The 18498-nt window shown below is 40.5% G+C and overlaps 1 protein-coding gene and 1 long non-coding RNA gene across 2 annotated transcripts; one reads left to right on the top strand and one right to left on the bottom strand.

Moving 5' to 3' along the window:
- Window positions 1-3296: 3296 nt before the first annotated feature.
- Window positions 3297-17980, top strand: LOC103380908 (apolipoprotein B-100-like). The gene is made up of 26 exons (XM_008313042.3): window positions 3297-3532; window positions 4133-4171; window positions 4406-4515; window positions 4612-4757; window positions 4923-5070; window positions 5507-5650; window positions 6162-6286; window positions 6425-6510; window positions 6606-7056; window positions 7147-7264; window positions 7458-7604; window positions 7685-7896; window positions 8192-8408; window positions 8667-8840; window positions 8936-9139; window positions 9273-9440; window positions 9779-9984; window positions 10080-10232; window positions 10605-10729; window positions 10826-11027; window positions 11129-11301; window positions 11389-11555; window positions 11630-11736; window positions 11834-12207; window positions 12319-16997; window positions 17088-17980. Exons 1-26 carry the CDS (start codon window positions 3481-3483, stop codon window positions 17922-17924), a joined length of 9564 nt encoding a protein of 3187 aa, XP_008311264.1. The 5' UTR covers window positions 3297-3480; the 3' UTR covers window positions 17925-17980.
- On the bottom strand, window positions 17906-18307 carry LOC107988778 (uncharacterized). The gene is made up of 2 exons (XR_001760251.2): window positions 18166-18307; window positions 17906-18077 (listed from the first exon to the last, which is right to left on the bottom strand). It is a non-coding gene; the product is annotated as an uncharacterized LOC107988778 (long non-coding RNA).
- Window positions 18308-18498: the final 191 nt, after the last annotated feature.

Below are 18498 nucleotides of genomic sequence, written 5' to 3'. Positions count from 1 at the left end.
AAAACAACATACAAATTGGACTTGTGTAACAATGTCAGTGTTTAAAACTTATTTCCAACTAAAGACTATTTTAAAAAGATTGACATAGTGAATACAATCGAGCCTGGTCATTTTTAAAATTAAAATACAAATACATATATTCACTATATGATGTTTTTGTTATATTTGTGAACATATACTCTTTAGTACTCCTCACTTACTGTATATTCTTTTAGTGTTTGGTCAAGTGCAGTACTACCAACATATACTCTTTAGTACTCCTTACTGAAACGTGAAAGACATTTTAAGGCTTATATTCTATGTGTTTAGTGTTTGGTCAAGTGCAGTACTACACAACGAACAAATGGGGTCGCTGGTACATACATACATGCAATTAACGAAACAACAGTTACAAAACAGTGTAGAGAAATTGCATATGAGGTAACTGACGCAAATATTTAAACTGGGAACGTTTTCGTTTTGACAACGTAAAATATATGACAGTTTGTACAGGTTATGTTTTTTGTTTGTTTTTTTAATAAAAAGCCCTTTTTGAGGATTGGAACAGAAATACCAGCCCTGGAGTGAATAAACAGGAGACAAGACCAGTCACGCTCCTGTGAGTGGACCTTAAACCCTTGATGACCTTTTTTCTCTTAATGGCTCAGGAACATGTTATCATGAGATGCCTGCAGATACCAGCGACTGCAGCTCAGGACACTGTATTCAGAATGACACCGTCTGCTCTGATGTAAGTGAGGTGTAATATAAATGTGTCAGTCGGAAATCTCATGAACACCCGTGGCTATGAAACACAGGCAGAAATGAAACCAAGGCTTTGCGTTAACATACAGTAAAGTTTAAAAAACATAGTCATGTTCGATGGTATATGGAGGTAAACCATAAATATTTATAGTACTTTTACAGAAACGTTATTAATTATTGCAATTATATATTGTTTATTATTTTATTATTCATTTTGTTATTGTTATTGTTAATTAATAATTATTGTTTATTATTTTATTATTCATTTTGGACCTCCTTTGAAAATTATAATAGTTATAAACGTTATTATAATTTTACATTTTAAATTATCATTATTGTGTTCTTTTTTGTTGTTATGTATCTGACCATTTTATACTGATTGTACAGACAGTGATCTGGCGGAAATTAAGAATTTAAGCCGAAGTGTTGTAGTACATATGCCAAGCCTGTATATGGCACTAGCTCATCCACACGCCATCATATTAACCGGAAAACTTTATAGCGGAAGTTCAGAAAACCGGGAAATATGTCACAGTGTTCGCATAAAGTTTGCAATCTGTAAACAAACTCGAATGAGAAGCTCGAAAAGATGGAAATAGCACACCAAATAGCTGAATTAGCTTCACCGGCACTGTCAGAAGTATCATGGTCTCCGCCATTGTTGTTATTGTTTGACATAGTGCAGGGTTACTGGTGTAAAATGTTGCAGAGAGGGAGGGCCGACCTTATCGTCTCACCCTGCTCCGTTCACATGGAGACGCGATGCAAGAGGTCAAGGTCAAGGTCAGCTTTATTGTCAATACCTTCACATGTACAGAACATACAGAGGTATCGAAATTACGTTCCTCTCCTTCCCGTGCGCTGACAGACAGAGACAATACTGAACGAAAAACATTAAGGTATAATTTTTAAACCTCTCTACTTTGGGAGCTGCTGATGAACAAATAAATTCTGTTGTAATCCTGGTGAAACAGCTTTCACAGAGATTTCTTACAAGGTTAAAGTCTAGCACATATCAAAAGTGGAATCTATTGATCTATTGATCAATCAGACATCAAGGCGAAAATTAGGAACAGGAACACACAAGAGTGAATCAAATAGATCAATCAGACATCAAGGCGAAAATAAGGAACAGGAACACACAAGAGTGAATCACAGGATTAAACAATTTAAGTAGTAATCGGAAATATATATTTGGAATTAAAGGCTGCTGAACTTCAACCATAAATGTGATTACTAGGGTTTACTTTGTTTATTTTTATATTTCTTAGTATATTTATAAAAACATGCTTTCAGTCTTTTATACATTTATTATACATTTTTATCCGAGTATTACATTTTTATACATTTTTATCCGAGTATTTTACAGTTAAAACAATTAACTTCATATTTCATAATATATTTATAAAACATGCTTTCAGTCTTTTACGCTATACATTTATTATACATTTTTATTCTAGTATTTTACAGTTAAAACAATTAACTTTGAGGAATCTATGTGAGCTGATGCTGCCTCTTCTCATCTCTAACTTTTCTTCTTTGTGTTTTAACAGCAGCAGGGATCCAGTAGTTTGCATTACCGCCACATACTGGGTCGATTTCTACTTTAATTATTTAAACGTCCCAAATCGGAAAAAAAAATGCAGGCAGAGAGCAGACTTCCTTCAGCGTTATTAATATATTAAGGTGAGCAGTGACACTAAAGATCCATTAAAAAGTAGTTTGACAGTCATTAATATTTGTTGAAAATTGTTATTGCAAATTTTTCATCTATTTTATCTGCGTTAAAACTGCGTTGTTGTCCCCATTGTGTGATTCTCCTCTTCATGATACTACCAACATTTTCAACAGAAACAATTTTGGACTGCAGCCAGGCCATTCATAAATTGTGTTTGTGTGTGTGTGTGTATATATATATATATGTATATATATATATATGTATATATATATATATATATGGCTGCAGTCAATATATATATAATTCATTTTACAGTTGTAATTTGTATATTTATTAAGAAAGTCACAGTGAGATTCTGTTGAAAAATGGCATTGTTGGCGTTGTCAGACATTCTTGATCAATAAAAATAACAAAGGGCAACAAAGGCAAGTGAACTAAACTCTAAAATATCCCATAATAATGCCAGTTACTAACAACTGCTGTCAAGACCATTTATAAAAGGGTTAATAACGGCTGGGCTGGAGGATATAAGTGACATGCCTGAGAGTGCTGATGCTACAATGTTTTTGTAACTGTGTTACGGCCTTTGAGCAGCACAATCACGCAATCAATGTTAGTGATTGCAGATATATTAGCCTTTATATGACATTATCTGATCTGATGGACTGTTTTTTATAGATAAAGACTATCGTACAGTTTGACCATCTTTTTAAAAAATATGATTTTAGCATCAAGAGCTACCAGCGGGACTTGGTGTGGAGAATTCCTCAGAAACTGCACCAATTGGAGAGAAAAACAAGGGCAGAGGAGGTGGTTTTGTCATAATGACCACCCCCTCCCAGTGCTGACAGGAGTCAGTCTCTGTTTGTGAAATCATTTTTACCTTTGGACTACCACAAGGACCGCTCAGACTTTGGAACAAGGACAACACAGTTTCAAGTGTCACACACGTTAAGATCGTATAAAAGCTGCTTGGAGCCAAACCTGAGGATTAGTCTCCACTGAACCAGGAGGACTCCCCCTTCTTCAAGGCATCTAAGAGCTGAACTGTGCCCAACATGGGGGCCACCAAGCTCTGCCTTCTGCTCCTGCTGGGAACTACTCTGGCCCGTGAGTATTCTGTTTGTGCCTTTAGGAGTCAAGGTGTTTTTGAAGCGATGGCAGGATTTTTTTCATTATTTTTAATCTTAATATCTTGAATACTTTATTCTACGCTTGAATTCAAATTTATACACGCATCAAATTACATCAACCTTTTAAAGTGATACTTTAAACCAACATGAAACCATGCATCAAATTACATCAAACTTTTTTAAGAGTGATACTTTAAACCAACATGAAACCAGCCAAAATGTCTGTGTCATTTCAGGCACAGGTCAGAAAACAGAAGTCTGTTGTTTGTTTACTGGGTCTTTGACAAACAGTGATGCAATGACTGCTGTTTACTTCAAATGTGAAGTTACATGGATTATATATAAGACACATATTTAGTCATGTATAAGGTATACACACATAACACATATTTAGTCATGTATAAGGTATATAATGTATAAGGGCCACAGTCGGCCCCTAAGTCCAACAAAGGACATGCGTACTCCAATTGGATAAAAAATAATTATCGTATTTTATCTCAGTGTTATTTTCTGACATTAGGAAAACATTTTCTTGAATGTTTTTGTTGATCAGTTGATTTTCTGTTGTCTTTTACAGAGCAAGCTGTGGAAAGTGAACAGTCACCAATGTGCCCGTGTAAGTTTTTTCATTTTATGTCAAAAAAGAGGAATTATTTAATTTTGTATTAATATGATCAATGTTGTTGCTGTGTTTCCATAGCATCCACAGTAATTAGTAGCATCATTATTACTAGTATTAACGGCTTTAGCAATAACAGTAGAAGAAATGGGTGTGGAAGTAGTTTCAATAGTAGGATAAAATATTTTTATTATAAATACTAATCCAATGAATCGTTCAAACACATTCCAGGGGCCAAACGATTCAAGAACTTCAGGCAGTACGTGTATGACTACGAAGCTGAGTCCTTCAGTGGAGCCATTGGCACAGACACACTGAGCGGGCCCAAGGTTTCCTGCAAAGTATGTGTTAAGTACTTCAAAAACTAGACACGTGTACACTGCTGACCCAAAACAGAAAACTCAAAACTCAGAGCTAACACAGAATCTGCTGCACAGGTCTCAGTGGACGTGCCCCAGACCTGTAGGTTCATCCTGTCCACCACAGACTGCTCTCTGAGCAGCATCTCTGCTTTGGACGCTGAAGGTAGACCTGTGTATCGTCCTGCTGTGGGCAGTGAGGCGTTCAAGGACGCCATGGCCAAGTAAGACCCCGTGTTTTTCATTTTTCTTTTCTTCAATAAGAACTTATATTCAGAAGTTGAACTTGTTTTTTGTGATTTTTTTTTTTACTTTTTTGTGCTGTCTCTGTTGCAGCATTGATATGATTTTTGACTATTGTAAAATTGATGATGTTCCCAAACCAACAGAAACGTCTTAAAAATTGCAATCGACGGAGAGGATCACGTTCAGCTTTACCCAGAGGACAAAGAGCCAGAGAACATCCTGAACATCAAGAGGGGAATCATCAACGCTCTGCTGTCACCTGAGGTGGTGGAGGACGTGACCCGAGACATGGTATAGCTCCCCCTACCTGTACTGTGTTGGCTGCCTCTTTGTTTTTCTAAGTCATTCTAGCCAATCAATTCAGATCATGAATCAGTGAGATGAGATTAATTCTCTTTGCGGAAAAACAAAACAAGTCACGAACAGATAAATGTTAATAGTTGCACAATGAGTAGATAAGCTGCCCCAGCCTGGGGTGATAAATGCCCTCATGACACATCATGTAGTCCTGTACACATCCTCAGTGCAGGACAAAGTCCCTGATAACTTTATCTCTGTCTAATGTCATCACCTGCAGCACAGTCACAGGATGATCTTTCACAGCAATTGATAATCACATGTTTTTCCTGTATCTAGGTGATTTGTTTTGGATGTTTTTTTTCTTTGCTTATTTTTTGAATTTTCTTAACCTGACCTGGTTTTTTTTTTTTTTCTTTTGTTGTTTCAGCCAACTGTGTACGGAACTTGCCCCAGTACCATCACCGTCAAGGACACAGACAGTGGTGTGACGGTCCTGCGAGATGTCCACAAATGTTCCGCAGTCGATGCCAAAAAGATGCACACCAGCCCTCTGGCCCTCATCACTGGCATGGTAACTATTTATTCAGCTCACAATCTGCCAGGTTCAAAGTCCGGCCCCAGGGCCAGTTGTGGCCTTTCGATGAAGTTTTTTAGACCTCTATTGAACCTGTTTGCACAATCTCACACTATCTCTGTGGTTAAGTTTTAGATAATTTTGCTAACGCTAATCTAGTTTACTTATATTTTTGGCTAGGTTTTGATTATTATAGATTGATAATAGTTACTACTTCCAAATGATATTTAATCAAATCAAGACTTATTCTGCTAATTTTATGTACTTTTATTTCCAGATATTTCATGCTGACCTTTCACTTTTAACTTAACTTTTGATGATTTTATTAGTATTTTGTGTTAGTTCTTTTGCTCCTCTTATTTACTATTGTCATTACTGGCTGGTAACCTTTGGCTATGCTTTTATTAGGTCTATTCATGTGTAGTTTGAGGTCATTTTTTTATTTTAATTTATGTATTTAAAATCTTTATTGACATCATTTTAAAGGCTACATTTCTGTACTTGTCAGGAATTCCGCCTGTCCAGGATGATAAGCAGCAAACAGACCTGTGACTATAAGTTTGACAACCAGAAGAAGGTCATGACTCACTGCAGCTGCACAGAGAAACATCTCTTCCAGCCCCTGTCCTCACAGTAAGTTCTAAAAATAGTCCCAAAATAAGTGTCATCACATTTTTTTATTTTTAGAAAAAAAACAATTCTTGTTTGGAATTAAGCATTTTCCCAATGATGCCCATGTTGGTAAAACCCTTGTTTGTCTTCTTTACCCAGGGGTTCACATGGACTCACTGCTGATGTGAAGCAGACATTGGTTCTGAGAGACACCATCAAGATTAACGACAGAACCTTTGAGCCAAGTAAGCATCTATTTCAGTAGTGTGTAGGTGTAAAAAAGATTCTGCCTGTTTCCTCTTGCTGTTTTCTCACAAGTTCTAAATAATGTCATTTTTAGAGCGGGACAACTACAAGTTGTTAACCATGGATGAGCTGGAGGACAAGTCCCCTAGCCAGAACAAAGACAGTGTCATCATGACCCTGCAGAGACTCAGCTCCCTGTCTCAGACCCCTGATGGTCAAGAGCGGGCCGGCCTCTTTAACAACCTGCTGTCCGAGCTCCGAGGCCTGAAGACCGAGGCTCTAACATCTGCTGCTGTGGAGATGATGGAAATTTCCGGTTCTCTCACTGTCCAAGCTCTGGTCCAGTGCGGCACCCCAGAATGTACAGGCGCCTTTCTCAAGGTCCTCAAGACTTTTGACAACGGTCCAGTCGCGGTTGATGCCACCGTCTACGCACTGGGAATGCTTCAGGGTCCCTCAGACTCCATGGTGATGGATATGCTGGACATGGCTCGGCACAGGAAGAGTCGGCCGGTCATGTATGCTCTGGGCAATACAGTTAGGAAGTGAGTAAAAGGTTTGGATTCTAGAGATTTTTTGTTTTTCGTGTATCAATTTCTGTGTCTAATATTTTCTGTTTCACACTTTCTTTGAAGACTGTATTCAAAGTTAGAAACCACCACACCAGAGATGACTGAAGTCTATAAGTTCATTACTTCAATTCTGGGCACTGACTGTGCTGGGGAGAAGGAACTCACCTACTTGACCTTGAGGGTAAAAAAACATTTTTAAAAACTTAAAAATGGAAATGTTGGTTGGAGGAAGATTAAAAACAATTTAGAATTAATGTCAGAATGAGCAATAAAGAACAAAAATCCTCTTGTTCCTCCATAACGCATCAGGCTTTGTCCAATATTCTGAAAAGATGACACTTTTAGATTCTGACTTTGTGACTTGTTGTGTGCAGGTTCTTGGTAACATCGGAGACGTGATGGAAGCTGTCGACCCTGCCATTAAGAACACCCTAGTGAAATGCATGAGGCAGCCTGCAACCACCTTGTCTGTGCAGCTGGCAGCCATCCAGGCCTTCAGACGCATGTTTGTGACATCTGAGGTAAATCATGACATCCCATGACATGGTATGAACCTTCCTATAATGAAGTGACAAGACCATGCCTCTTATTCTCTCTCCAGGTCCGCTCTAACCTCAGGAGAGTCAGCCAGTACCCCAACGGTGCTGTGCAGAAGCGTCTGGCAGCGTACCTGGTTCTGATGAAGAACCCTTTGGAAGGTGACATGGAGATGGTGAAGAAGCTGCTCTTGAAGGAACAGAACACCCAGGTCAAGACCTTCGTCTCCTCCCACATCTACAACATCATTTCCTCCACTGATCCCGACCTCCAAGCGTAAGAATACGGCAAACAACTAATGTTTTATATCAGTGACATAAATCACACAGGTCCGAAGTGCGGCTCAGAAGCAAATCGTGGCACTTGGAAAGGTTTTTTATGGCCCACGAATTCTTATATAATCTATCTTTTATGGCTCATGTCCAAGTCATTTTCCTTAACCCCAGCGAATTAATGATTTAATATTGAAATGTTTGATTAACATTTGGTCAGTTAGCAAGCATTTTGTTGGTTTTTAGTTGTTTTTATTTACCTATGCCTGATCTAAGTTGAACTATTTGTGTCTCTTCAGGGTTGGACAGATGATAAGGGAAGCTGTGCAGGACATTGATATCTACACAGACAACGACTTCAGAAATTCTCAAAACTACAACTTGAGCCTGGGATATGAGAGCGTCCAGGCTGCAGTTTTCAGCAACATCATTTTTGACCCCAGTAGCCAGCTGCCCAGAGAGGTCATGCTGGAGACCACACTGAAGGCCTTTGGATTCTACGCCAACATTTGGGAGGTAAAATATAATATTTCTGCATGATTTTGATATTCACATTAGACACATTTATATTCTGAGATGAATTCTGGGTTACAGTTAATGACTTTTATTTATTACATTTTGATTTGACAACATTTGATTTTAATTGAAAGTACTGGCTGTAATGTCGGGGGAAATACAATATTTAATCTCCTTAACAGACGTATTTTTTCCTGTAATTAATAGTGACAAAATAAGGTCAGACCTTGCGTTGAAGTGTTGAATGTTACTCTGTAGGTCGGTATGGAAGGAAAGGGATTTGAACCATCCATTGAAGCTCTGTTTGGAAACAACGGCTTCTTCCCTGACACTGTGTCCAAGGCTATTTACTGGGCTGAAGACAAGATGCCACCAAATATGAAGGAAGTTCTGGAGAAATGGGTCGCTCCATTTAAAACCCCAGGACAGAAGGTACGGTGAAATCTTCAGGTTAAATAATCTCAGGTTTACTTGCACTTTTATAAACACATCTGACCCAACAGTACTCCGGTGTTTTTATCCCGCAGATCCCTGAAAACCTTGGGAAGGAAATTGTCCGCAACTTCAACAAACTAATGAAAGACCTCCAGAGTCAGGAGTCTCCAGAGGCCATAGCCTACCTGAGGAGCATGGGAGAAGAACTGGGCTACATCAAGGCCGCTGACCTAAAGTCCATGGCAGAAAATGCAGCCATGTTTGCCGACATTTTCATGAGGGTCCTTCCTTCAACGGTAGCGTCCCTCACCCCTCTCTGCTTGTCTAGTCATTAACAAAAAGTCAGATTTTATTCATCTTTTTCCAATTTATATCTTTTGTCAGGTCTTGAGGAAGCATTTATTTTTTCCAATGTATATCTTTTGTCAGGTCTTGAGGAAGCTGATGTCAGGAGAAGATCAGGAGATGTTCGCCCACTACGTGTTCATGGACAACAAATTCATGATGCCAACTGCAGCTGGTTTGCCTCTGACATTTGCAATGACAGGAACCTTTGCTCCTGGGGTAAAGGGAGGCTTCAGAATTTCTCCAGACATGGTAAGTTTTTATCATATCTTCTTCATTGAAGGACTTTAACTTTAATATCCTAAGAAAGTTGTGCAGAGTCTGTACTAAATTTACTCGATGGGTTGAAGGCGGTGCTCAAATTTTGTGTGTGTTTATCATATGCATAGTGGCTAATTCACCATTTTATTCTCGTCAACATCCCTCCATCCTCCCACAGAAAACCTAAAACTTGACTAATATAGTTTTGACCTCGTGCCCCTGGTTTTCTTATTTTGATTTAATGGCATGTCCTTTTTGTGTGTATACCAATATTCATTTTCATCTTATGGAAATATTTTGAATTTCACTTTTTTACTACTCACTCACAGAAGGAGCTGTTGTTCGTGCCTTCAGCCGGAGTGGAGTTTGTGACCAGGATGGGAGTCCATGTGCCTGAGTTTGTCATGGCTGCCGCTGAGAGGCACACCACCCTGTACCACGAGAGCCAGCTCGATGCTAAGGTTAGCATGAGCCAGGGCCAGGTCAAGCTCAGCATCCCCACACCAAAGGGTCCCATCAAGCTGCTGAGAGTCAGGTAAATAATGACAATTACTACATTCTAGGGTTATATATGTCACCATGTTGGTCATAACAGCAGCGGTAACATTGAATTTCCATTCTCCTAAACAGCAATAAAGTGGTGATTGTTGGAACCGATGATATTGTGAAGATGCCAGACACTGTGGAGGAATCAACCTGCAAACCAGTCTTCCCTGGAGTCAAACTCTGTGTCAAAACACTTCTCAGTGACACCGGTGACTTGTCCCTGATTGGAGACAATGTGTAAGTTATTCTCCAGCCAGTTTTTAATTCAACATTCACAGAGTTATAAGAAAATGGTTTCAATGAGATGAATGAGTGAATGTTGGTTGGGTTTAAAAGTCATTTTGGTAAAGGTTTTGTTGAAATGTTTTTAATAATTATCTCTACAGTGTGTAGGTTTTAGTGATGATTTTATTTCTTTGTCTAGTATTCTACAAACATTTTGAAATTATGAATTTCATCTGAGAATTCTGATCTTATTGATAAAAGAAATATATATATATATATTAAATCTTTATTTAGATTTTTTAATATTTAACTTTTAATTAATTTTCTTTTTTTTTTTGTATCTACTTTAGAAATTCACTGCTTCTCCCTGACTTTTCATTTCAGCTTGGCTGTTGACATTATGCCCACCAACGAGGTCTCTGAGTACACCGCCACCATCACCTACCAGCTCCGCCAGGAGGAAAAGGATGAGAAGGTTGATAGTTTGACACTGGCCCTAAGAGCTGAAGGTACAATACCGATATTAACAAACAAACATGAACAAACATACAAACTTTTTCATATTTAGAAAATTTCAATAAATATAACAAATGAAATCAATATAGGTGCTGAGCACACAGAGGCCACAGCCGTGATGACATACAACAGGAACAGGAACATCTTCCTCACTGCAGTCCAAGTCCCTGACATGGATGTTGAGCTTGGCTTTAAGGTTAGTTTGACAGACAGCGGCTCCGAAGGCAAATCCATCACCATGCAGTTCCTTGACAACAACGTGCCCCAGCTTACGCTGATCGGCCTTGCCAAGTGAGTTAACCTTGCTGCAATTATTGAATCAAAATATACAGAATATAAAGCACTGATCTGATTGAAATGGAGGTATTGATTGGCTCTTTTAATAATTACAGATTGAATTCCTTGACTGATGGAACGCTCCGAGTCGAAATGGTTGTTCCATCATTTAGCACCAATGCAGCCGTCACTGCTACGTTGAGTAAAGACGATGGAGTCACCATGGAGCTCAAGAGTGAAGTAAAAGTTGTAGACTCTACCTCCACTCAATCTGTCATTGTCAAATACGGTGAGTTATTTAATGTTGTAATCACATTATTTCTTTGAATAAGTGAGACAACTAAGTGGCGTCATCTACTTGCGTTTCTCCCCCCAGGTGAAGAACAGGCTGAGGTTCAGCTGGTATCAAATGTCAACACTGATACCCACAAACTGCAGGACGCCCTGGAGGACTGTCTCAGGACGGTTGTAGACGCTGTCATGGACCAGCAGGTCGTGAATACTGACATGAAGCTGCGTCACATCCTAAAAAAGGGAGTGGAGGTGAGGATGACTAAACGTTTGTTTGGAATAAATGTATAATGTTTGAGTTTAGACTAAAACATTTTCTCCTTTAGGCCAGCAACATCTGGATGGACAAGATTGTACAAGATGCTCCTTATGTTGAAACTCTGAGAAGCAGCCTCACAGAGTTGGAAATCCCTAACAGCCTACTTATGAACTTGTAAGTATCACATGAGTTCAAAACTATGAAAAGGCATGAGGTGAGGGTCTTTGGTCTTAGCTTTAACCTGTAACTGTTTTTTGTAAACCTTTTACAGCGATAGTAAATTCAGATACAAGTTCAACAAGGACCGTTTCACTATTACTGTTCCTCTGCCACTGGGAGGCAAATCATCTGAGGAGCTGAGGATTCCACCAAAGGTCACTTCTCCCCAGATCTCCCTACCTCAGCTGGGAGTGGATTTTGCCTCAACGGAGGTCCAGATCCCCACTTTTACCATTCCTTCTGAGTACGATCTGAGCCTGCCACTGATGGGAATGGTGGACATGTCTGCTAAGGTCACGCTCAACTCTTACACCTTGGAAACAACATTTTCTGCCGGCAACAGCACAGCTGAGTCCATGAGCTACGAAGCCAAATTCAATATGATCACTGAAAGCCCAATCAACGTTCTCTCCTTCTCAACTGGGGGTAAAATGATCTTAATTCTTCAACAACAATTGTAAAACATTACTATATTTTATTTTTAATATTATTTCTATTATACTAATTATTCACATCACTCATTTTTGTTCTTTACAGTTGAAACTAAACTCACAGAAACAGAAGATGAAGGCTTGAAATTCTCTCTGGATGGTGACCTCAAACACATGTTTGTTAAGACAGGTGTTAGTGTCTTGGAAACGATCTCTGTCACAGACAGTGTGCTTTCAACAGGAAAGTACAACGTGTACGGTACCTCGCCACTCGGTTTGGACACTTCACTGGCTGTGACCACCAAGCTTTCCCTGGCACCAAGCATGTTGTACGTTGACGTCAACACAGAAGGTGCTATTACGGTCGGATCCCTGGATGCCAACAGCACCTACCGCCACACCTTCTCTGCTGACCGGGTGAAGAGGGAAGCGAAGCTGGAGAGCAAACTGAAGGTCACCTCTGATCTCCTGAAGATTTCCAACAAGATTGATGCATCCTATGCAAAGGAGGAACTTTTGATGGAGTCCGTCACTGACATGCAGACCTACGGCATGAAGCACAAAACCAAAATGAGCCTTAGCTACAAGGACATCAAGCTCAGCATGCGCTGCGACGCTGTGACCAAGGCTGATGGCAAACTGTTTCGTAGCCAGATTGAGGCCTCAGCAACCAACAGACAGGCCACTCTGAGGATCGAGAACGAAGTTGATGACGGAGACAACCGCGCCTACTCTCTGATCACTGGGTCCGTCAATCCCTCTGGTGTGGAGGTCAACACTGACGCCTCCTTGGTTTTCCTCACAAGGGTCGCAGCTCACAAAGGAACCTTCTCCCTGAACACGAATGGTCTGACCACCAGCTGTACAACAACTGCACAGTACAGACCCATGACCTTCGAGAATGTCTTCCACGGTGTTGTTGATTCCTCAGGTGTTAGCACGTCCCTCACCACCAAGGGAAGCTATAAGGAGAACAAAGCAGAGCTCAATGTTGAAGGGAAGATTGCAACCACAGAAATTTCTTTCAATGGCATCGTAAAGGGTAACGTTTTTGATGCCAACGCCAGAAACAGAGTTGTCCTGAAATTGAACGGAGATGGCCTACTGCTCTCCAACAACATGGTTGGATCCTTCAGAGAGATGAGAACTGAAAACACCCACTCACTGTCTTTTGCAGACACAACCTTCAGACTTGTCTCCAAGACAGACAACGTCCTTGACAGGAGCAACGCCTACAAGCATGACATCAAAGTCGAAATGGTGCCTTTTACTGCTACGGTTGTGGTGAAAAATGACCTTAAGATCATGGAGGTTAACTTTGTGAATGATGCCCAGTTCGAGGCAGAGCCCATGCAGATGGAGCTGGTAGGAACACTGATGGGGGTTTACTCAGGAGAGGAGCTGAAACACACCTATGAGATCAAGTTTGCAGACCAGGTCTTCTCTGCCAAGTGCAATACAAATGGAAAACTCCTGGGATCCCATGTGACCCACACTGCTGATATAGAGGTTGCTGGATTTTCTGTGAAGTTTAATGACATGGCCAACATCAACTCTCCATCTCTTCGTCTGGTGAGCACAGTCAAAACTGTTGCTGAGCCCTTCGCCCTCACCATCGACGCGATTTTCAATTCAGATGGCGAAGTGTCCTTGTATGGACAGCACAGAGGCGAGGTCTACAGCAAGTTCCTCCTGAAAGCAAAACCTCTCCTGTACACGCAGTCATTTGAGTACAGAGCTTCAACCAGCCATGAACAGGAAGGCAGAGACCCTCTGAAGACCAGCATCGACAACAAGTTCGACAGCATTCTTAGTTTAGACGAGCAACGTTTCACACTCCGGATTAAATCCAAAGTGAATGACAACACTATCGATCAAGAAATTAAGTCCTATAACGACGCAGTGAAAATGGGTGTTGAGATGAACGGCATGCTCTCAACCCCTCTCTTCAGTGAGTCCAATCAAGAATATTCCATTTCTGGATTTTTGAAATATGACAAGAACAGTGACAGCCATTTCATCCTGGTGCCATTTGAACAGTACTTCCCTGTACTTGTTGAAAATGCCATGTCCACAGCGATGGAGCTGATGCAGTACAGCGTCCAGATGGTGAAAGATATTGACAGCGAGTACAAGGTCAGTGTCACCGTGAGAAACAAACTGTCAGAACTGAAGGAGGTCATCAACAACTTCAACTTTAACCTCGTTGTCAAAAAGTTGAATAAGTTCCTCATCTCTGCAGAAAATGCTGTCATTGACATGATTGCTAAGTTCCCCGGAGAAAAATTGAAGAATGCAGTGAAATCCATCATGGAGACCATCATGGCCTGGCTCCAGAATTATGACATTGCCAATAAATTCGGTGCCATTTATACCAAAATAGAAAGTATCCTCTCTGAGTATGAGATTGAGAAGATGATTGAGGCCATCATGGATGAGATTGTGAAAATGATGAAGCACTATCAGGTGAGGGAAAAGATCCACTCAGTATTCACAGCCCTTAAATCAATTAATCTTCGGCCCTTGTTCAAAAAAGCCCTGTCTCCTGTGCAGAGTGTTGTGAATGCACTGCATGACTTTGATTTCCAACAAATGGTCAATGACGTGAGTAATTATTTGGACAAAATGATGGAGAAAATCAAATCGTTTAATTATGACATCATCGTCACGGAGCTGAGAGAGAAGGCAGGAAACATAGTCTTCCCATGTTTTGGAAAACTTTACGGAGAGTTCAAATTCAAATCACCTCATTATGAAATGAAGACCACAGCTGACATGGCGAACACCACCACTACATCAGAGACACCAGAGTTCAAACTGGGCTTCAACTCAGTGGCATCATCTACTCTGAAAATCCTTGACTACACAGCGGACGCCTCTCTACATTTGTCTCTACCCCATGAAAGTCCTGTGTCTATTTCTGAAAGAATCACCATCGACTCATCGTGTTTCACACTCGACTACAAGGCAACGACTGAACTCTCTGACAAATCGTCTGTGACTTCTCAGACTATGGCCAAGGTCACCACAGAGCTGTATGCTGCTGAGCTTGCCAACACGGTATCTTACACCTTTGGAGATGATGTTTCTGCCAAATCAGTAACTAAATACAAACATCACCTTAACTTCCCACCACTCGGCATCTTCAGTGACGCCCAGATGAATTCCGAGACAGTTTTACAGCTCGAGGATGACAAGCTGCACCTGACCCTTGAAAATATTGCCAGTGACAAATATGCAGTGATGAGTTTTTCAGATGAGGCAAACCACAAGAGTTCTGTGAATGTGGTGACAGATTTTGACACGGCTACAGTCACTTTCAACGGAGAAACTGGCTTCATCGGTGCCAAAATGATTCACACCCTGACGGCAGATATGAGCATCTTTGATCATCTCACCATCGTAGCCAAGGCTGAAACAGAGGCACCCTTTATGAAGAACAGTGTGGCAGAGGTCAAGCTCCAGGCTGAAGCTGGTGACCTGAAAATTAATTTTCAGGCTACTCACAGTGCTGAGATGATTGGACTGGTCGAAGGTCCAGTTTCAAACATGGCCTCGGCTTTGATTAAACCCAACGAGCTCATGTTTTCAACCGAGAACAAGGGGAACGCCAAGGTTACCCTTCCGATGAAGCTATCTGGAAAGTTACACCTTCAGAATGACATCTCTCTCACCCTTAACTCCCGGGTTCATCAACTAGCCTGGAAAGGTCTGGCTAAGTTCAACCAGTACAAGTACTTTCATCACTTGACTGTGGAGAACAGTAATGAAGAAATTCAAATGTCTACCCAGATTAATGGAGAGGCAAATCTGGACTTCCTGGAGGAAACTATCTCCATCCCTGAAATAAAAGTGCCATATTTTGGCAGAAGAATACCAAGATTGCATTCCTTCTCTATCTGGAGAGACACTGGCCTGGGTGACTACCTAATCACAACCCAACAGGTAGTTGACATAAATTCCAAACTAAAGTATAAGAAGAACCCTGAGATGATTACAATTAAAGTTAACTTGGAGCCAGCCATCAATATCCTGCATGAGAACGTACGCAACAGCAAGGTCAAAGCAGCTTCCATTCTCAATGCGTCATACCAGAGGGTAAAGGCAGAGTACGAAAAGTACAGCAATGACCTGCCTTCAGGATTTAAAGTGCCTGCCTACAGAGTACCAGTGATTGATCTGGAGATGTCTTCATTTACCATTCCACTGCCTGAGACCAGTCTCTTTTCAAGGCCACCTCTGTACACCCCATCTGCCTTCAGCGGGCTGACTCTACCCCAAGTGACTTTGCCCAGAGTTCAAACTGTTGAAATTCCAAAAATGGGTGACCTGACCTATGAGTTCTCCATGAAAACAGCAATAATCACGGTGAAAGCTGACGCCAGCATCCTCAACAAAGACGATATGGAAATTAAACTCGATCTCATCTCCTCGTCCTCTGAGTTTGACCTTCTGAAAGTGAAGGTCCAGGGCCACAGCTCAGACAGTGGATTCAAAGTGACCTCTTCGTTTTTTTCAAAACTTCCATTAATAGAGACGGCCCACGACAGCACTGTCCTCTTGAGTTTTGACAACATTGACGCCTCCATCAGCAATGCAGCAGAAATTGATTCGATTTTCAATCCACTAATACGGTTCAACCACAGTATCACTCTGAATTCAGAAGACGGACTCGTGGTGGCTTTGTTTAGCCCATCTGCAGGGCGTATATCATTTCAGATGCAGACTGATGCAGATAAAGACTCTCGAACACAAGTCAATGCAAGACTCTATGGCAGCTATCGAGTAAGAGCACTTTGTTGACTACTTATAATTTGTCAAGTACCATGTTTTCTTTTTATAATAACTGTTTTTTTCCTTTTCATCTTCCTACAGTCTGAGCCAACAAGAGACATTGAAATCCTGGGTTTGAACATGGTTCTCAGAGGATCAGAGATGCCTCTCTTTGATACCACCTATAACATGGAGATACCTAACAGCCTGCTGGTGACAACGATGAAATTTATGCAGGAAGTTGTAGATGAAGCTTTCCTTGTAGCCGATTTTGCAATACATGAACTTCTGAGGCTCGGGGAGGACATCGTACGGGTTCGGAGAAACAAACTGCCAGTAATAAAACCTTCAGAAATTATGGCCGATTTCAGTAATAACACAATTATGATACTGGAAGAATACCATAAGAAGGTTAAGGCCGTTCTCGACGCTGTTTATAGCTTCCTTAAAGAGACCAAATTCCATGTCCCTGGGTACAATCAGAGACTGTCAGGGTTTGAAATCTATAACAAAATAACTAAAGATGTGGCAGACGTATGTGAGGACGCTGTGGAGAGAATACCCGAGTATTTCAAATTAGTTTGTGATTACATCCTGTCCATTGAATTACCCTTCCCTGTCTCTGATTACGTTTTCATAGTGAGAGAAACTTGCATTGAATTTTCCGAATCTTTGCCAGCGTACAAGAGATCAGCAATCGAGTTTGCCAGAAGAGTAGCAAATATCAGACTGGAAGACATCATGAGCAAAATTTCCGAGCTCATACAGTTTCTGTATGAACAAACTGAGATGTTTGTCCAATCCCTAAAGTCTGCAAATCCGCTCTCAGAATGGTTTACTGAAGTGTACAATAACACCATGGAGGTTCCACTCCTGTACAATGTTTCCATTGAACTCAGAGCCTACTGTAGAATGTTTGTAGAAATTCTTTATTGGTAAGAGCTAAAAAAAAACATTATTTTGTCTAACATGTCCTGGCCTCACTTGTCAAGTTGGAGCAGATTCAAAAACAAAAAGTACAGAAGAAAAGTAGCATGTCTGTATCGTTCCTTGTCTAATTTAGTACTAGATCTGTACTGCCATTAACACTTTCTGTAAACTGTGGTTTATTAGTTGACCAGTGTTTTAAACCCTCCATTGTTCTGTCACCATGTCCTTTACTATTTAAAAAAAACACCACCTGTAAACTAATTGGGTTTATTAGTTGACCAGTGTTTTAAATCCTCCATTGTTCTGTCACCGTGTCCTTTACTATTTAAAAAAAACACCATGTGAGCCCTAATAAAAACGTATTTCATACAATTTAATGCAAATGTGTTGACAATCATTTCAGACAAAGGTGATGAGTTTTATATTGATGTCTAGTCATGTTAGAGTAGTAGAGTAGAATACTGTATGTACCCCAACTTAAAATGTACTGCATTAAAATGCATGAGTTGCTACAATTAAATTCACTATATTTACACATATATTTTTATACTTGCTGTGTATTTCAATCGCATTTTATGCATAG

The sequence above is a fragment of the Cynoglossus semilaevis genome, chromosome 7, assembly GCF_000523025.1.
Source record: "Cynoglossus semilaevis isolate Cse_v1.0 chromosome 7, Cse_v1.0, whole genome shotgun sequence".
NCBI classification, from domain to species: Eukaryota; Metazoa; Chordata; class Actinopteri; order Pleuronectiformes; family Cynoglossidae; genus Cynoglossus; species Cynoglossus semilaevis.
The sequence above is the reverse complement of the archived record's forward strand: the minus strand, read 5'-3'. Positions and strand labels throughout refer to the sequence as shown.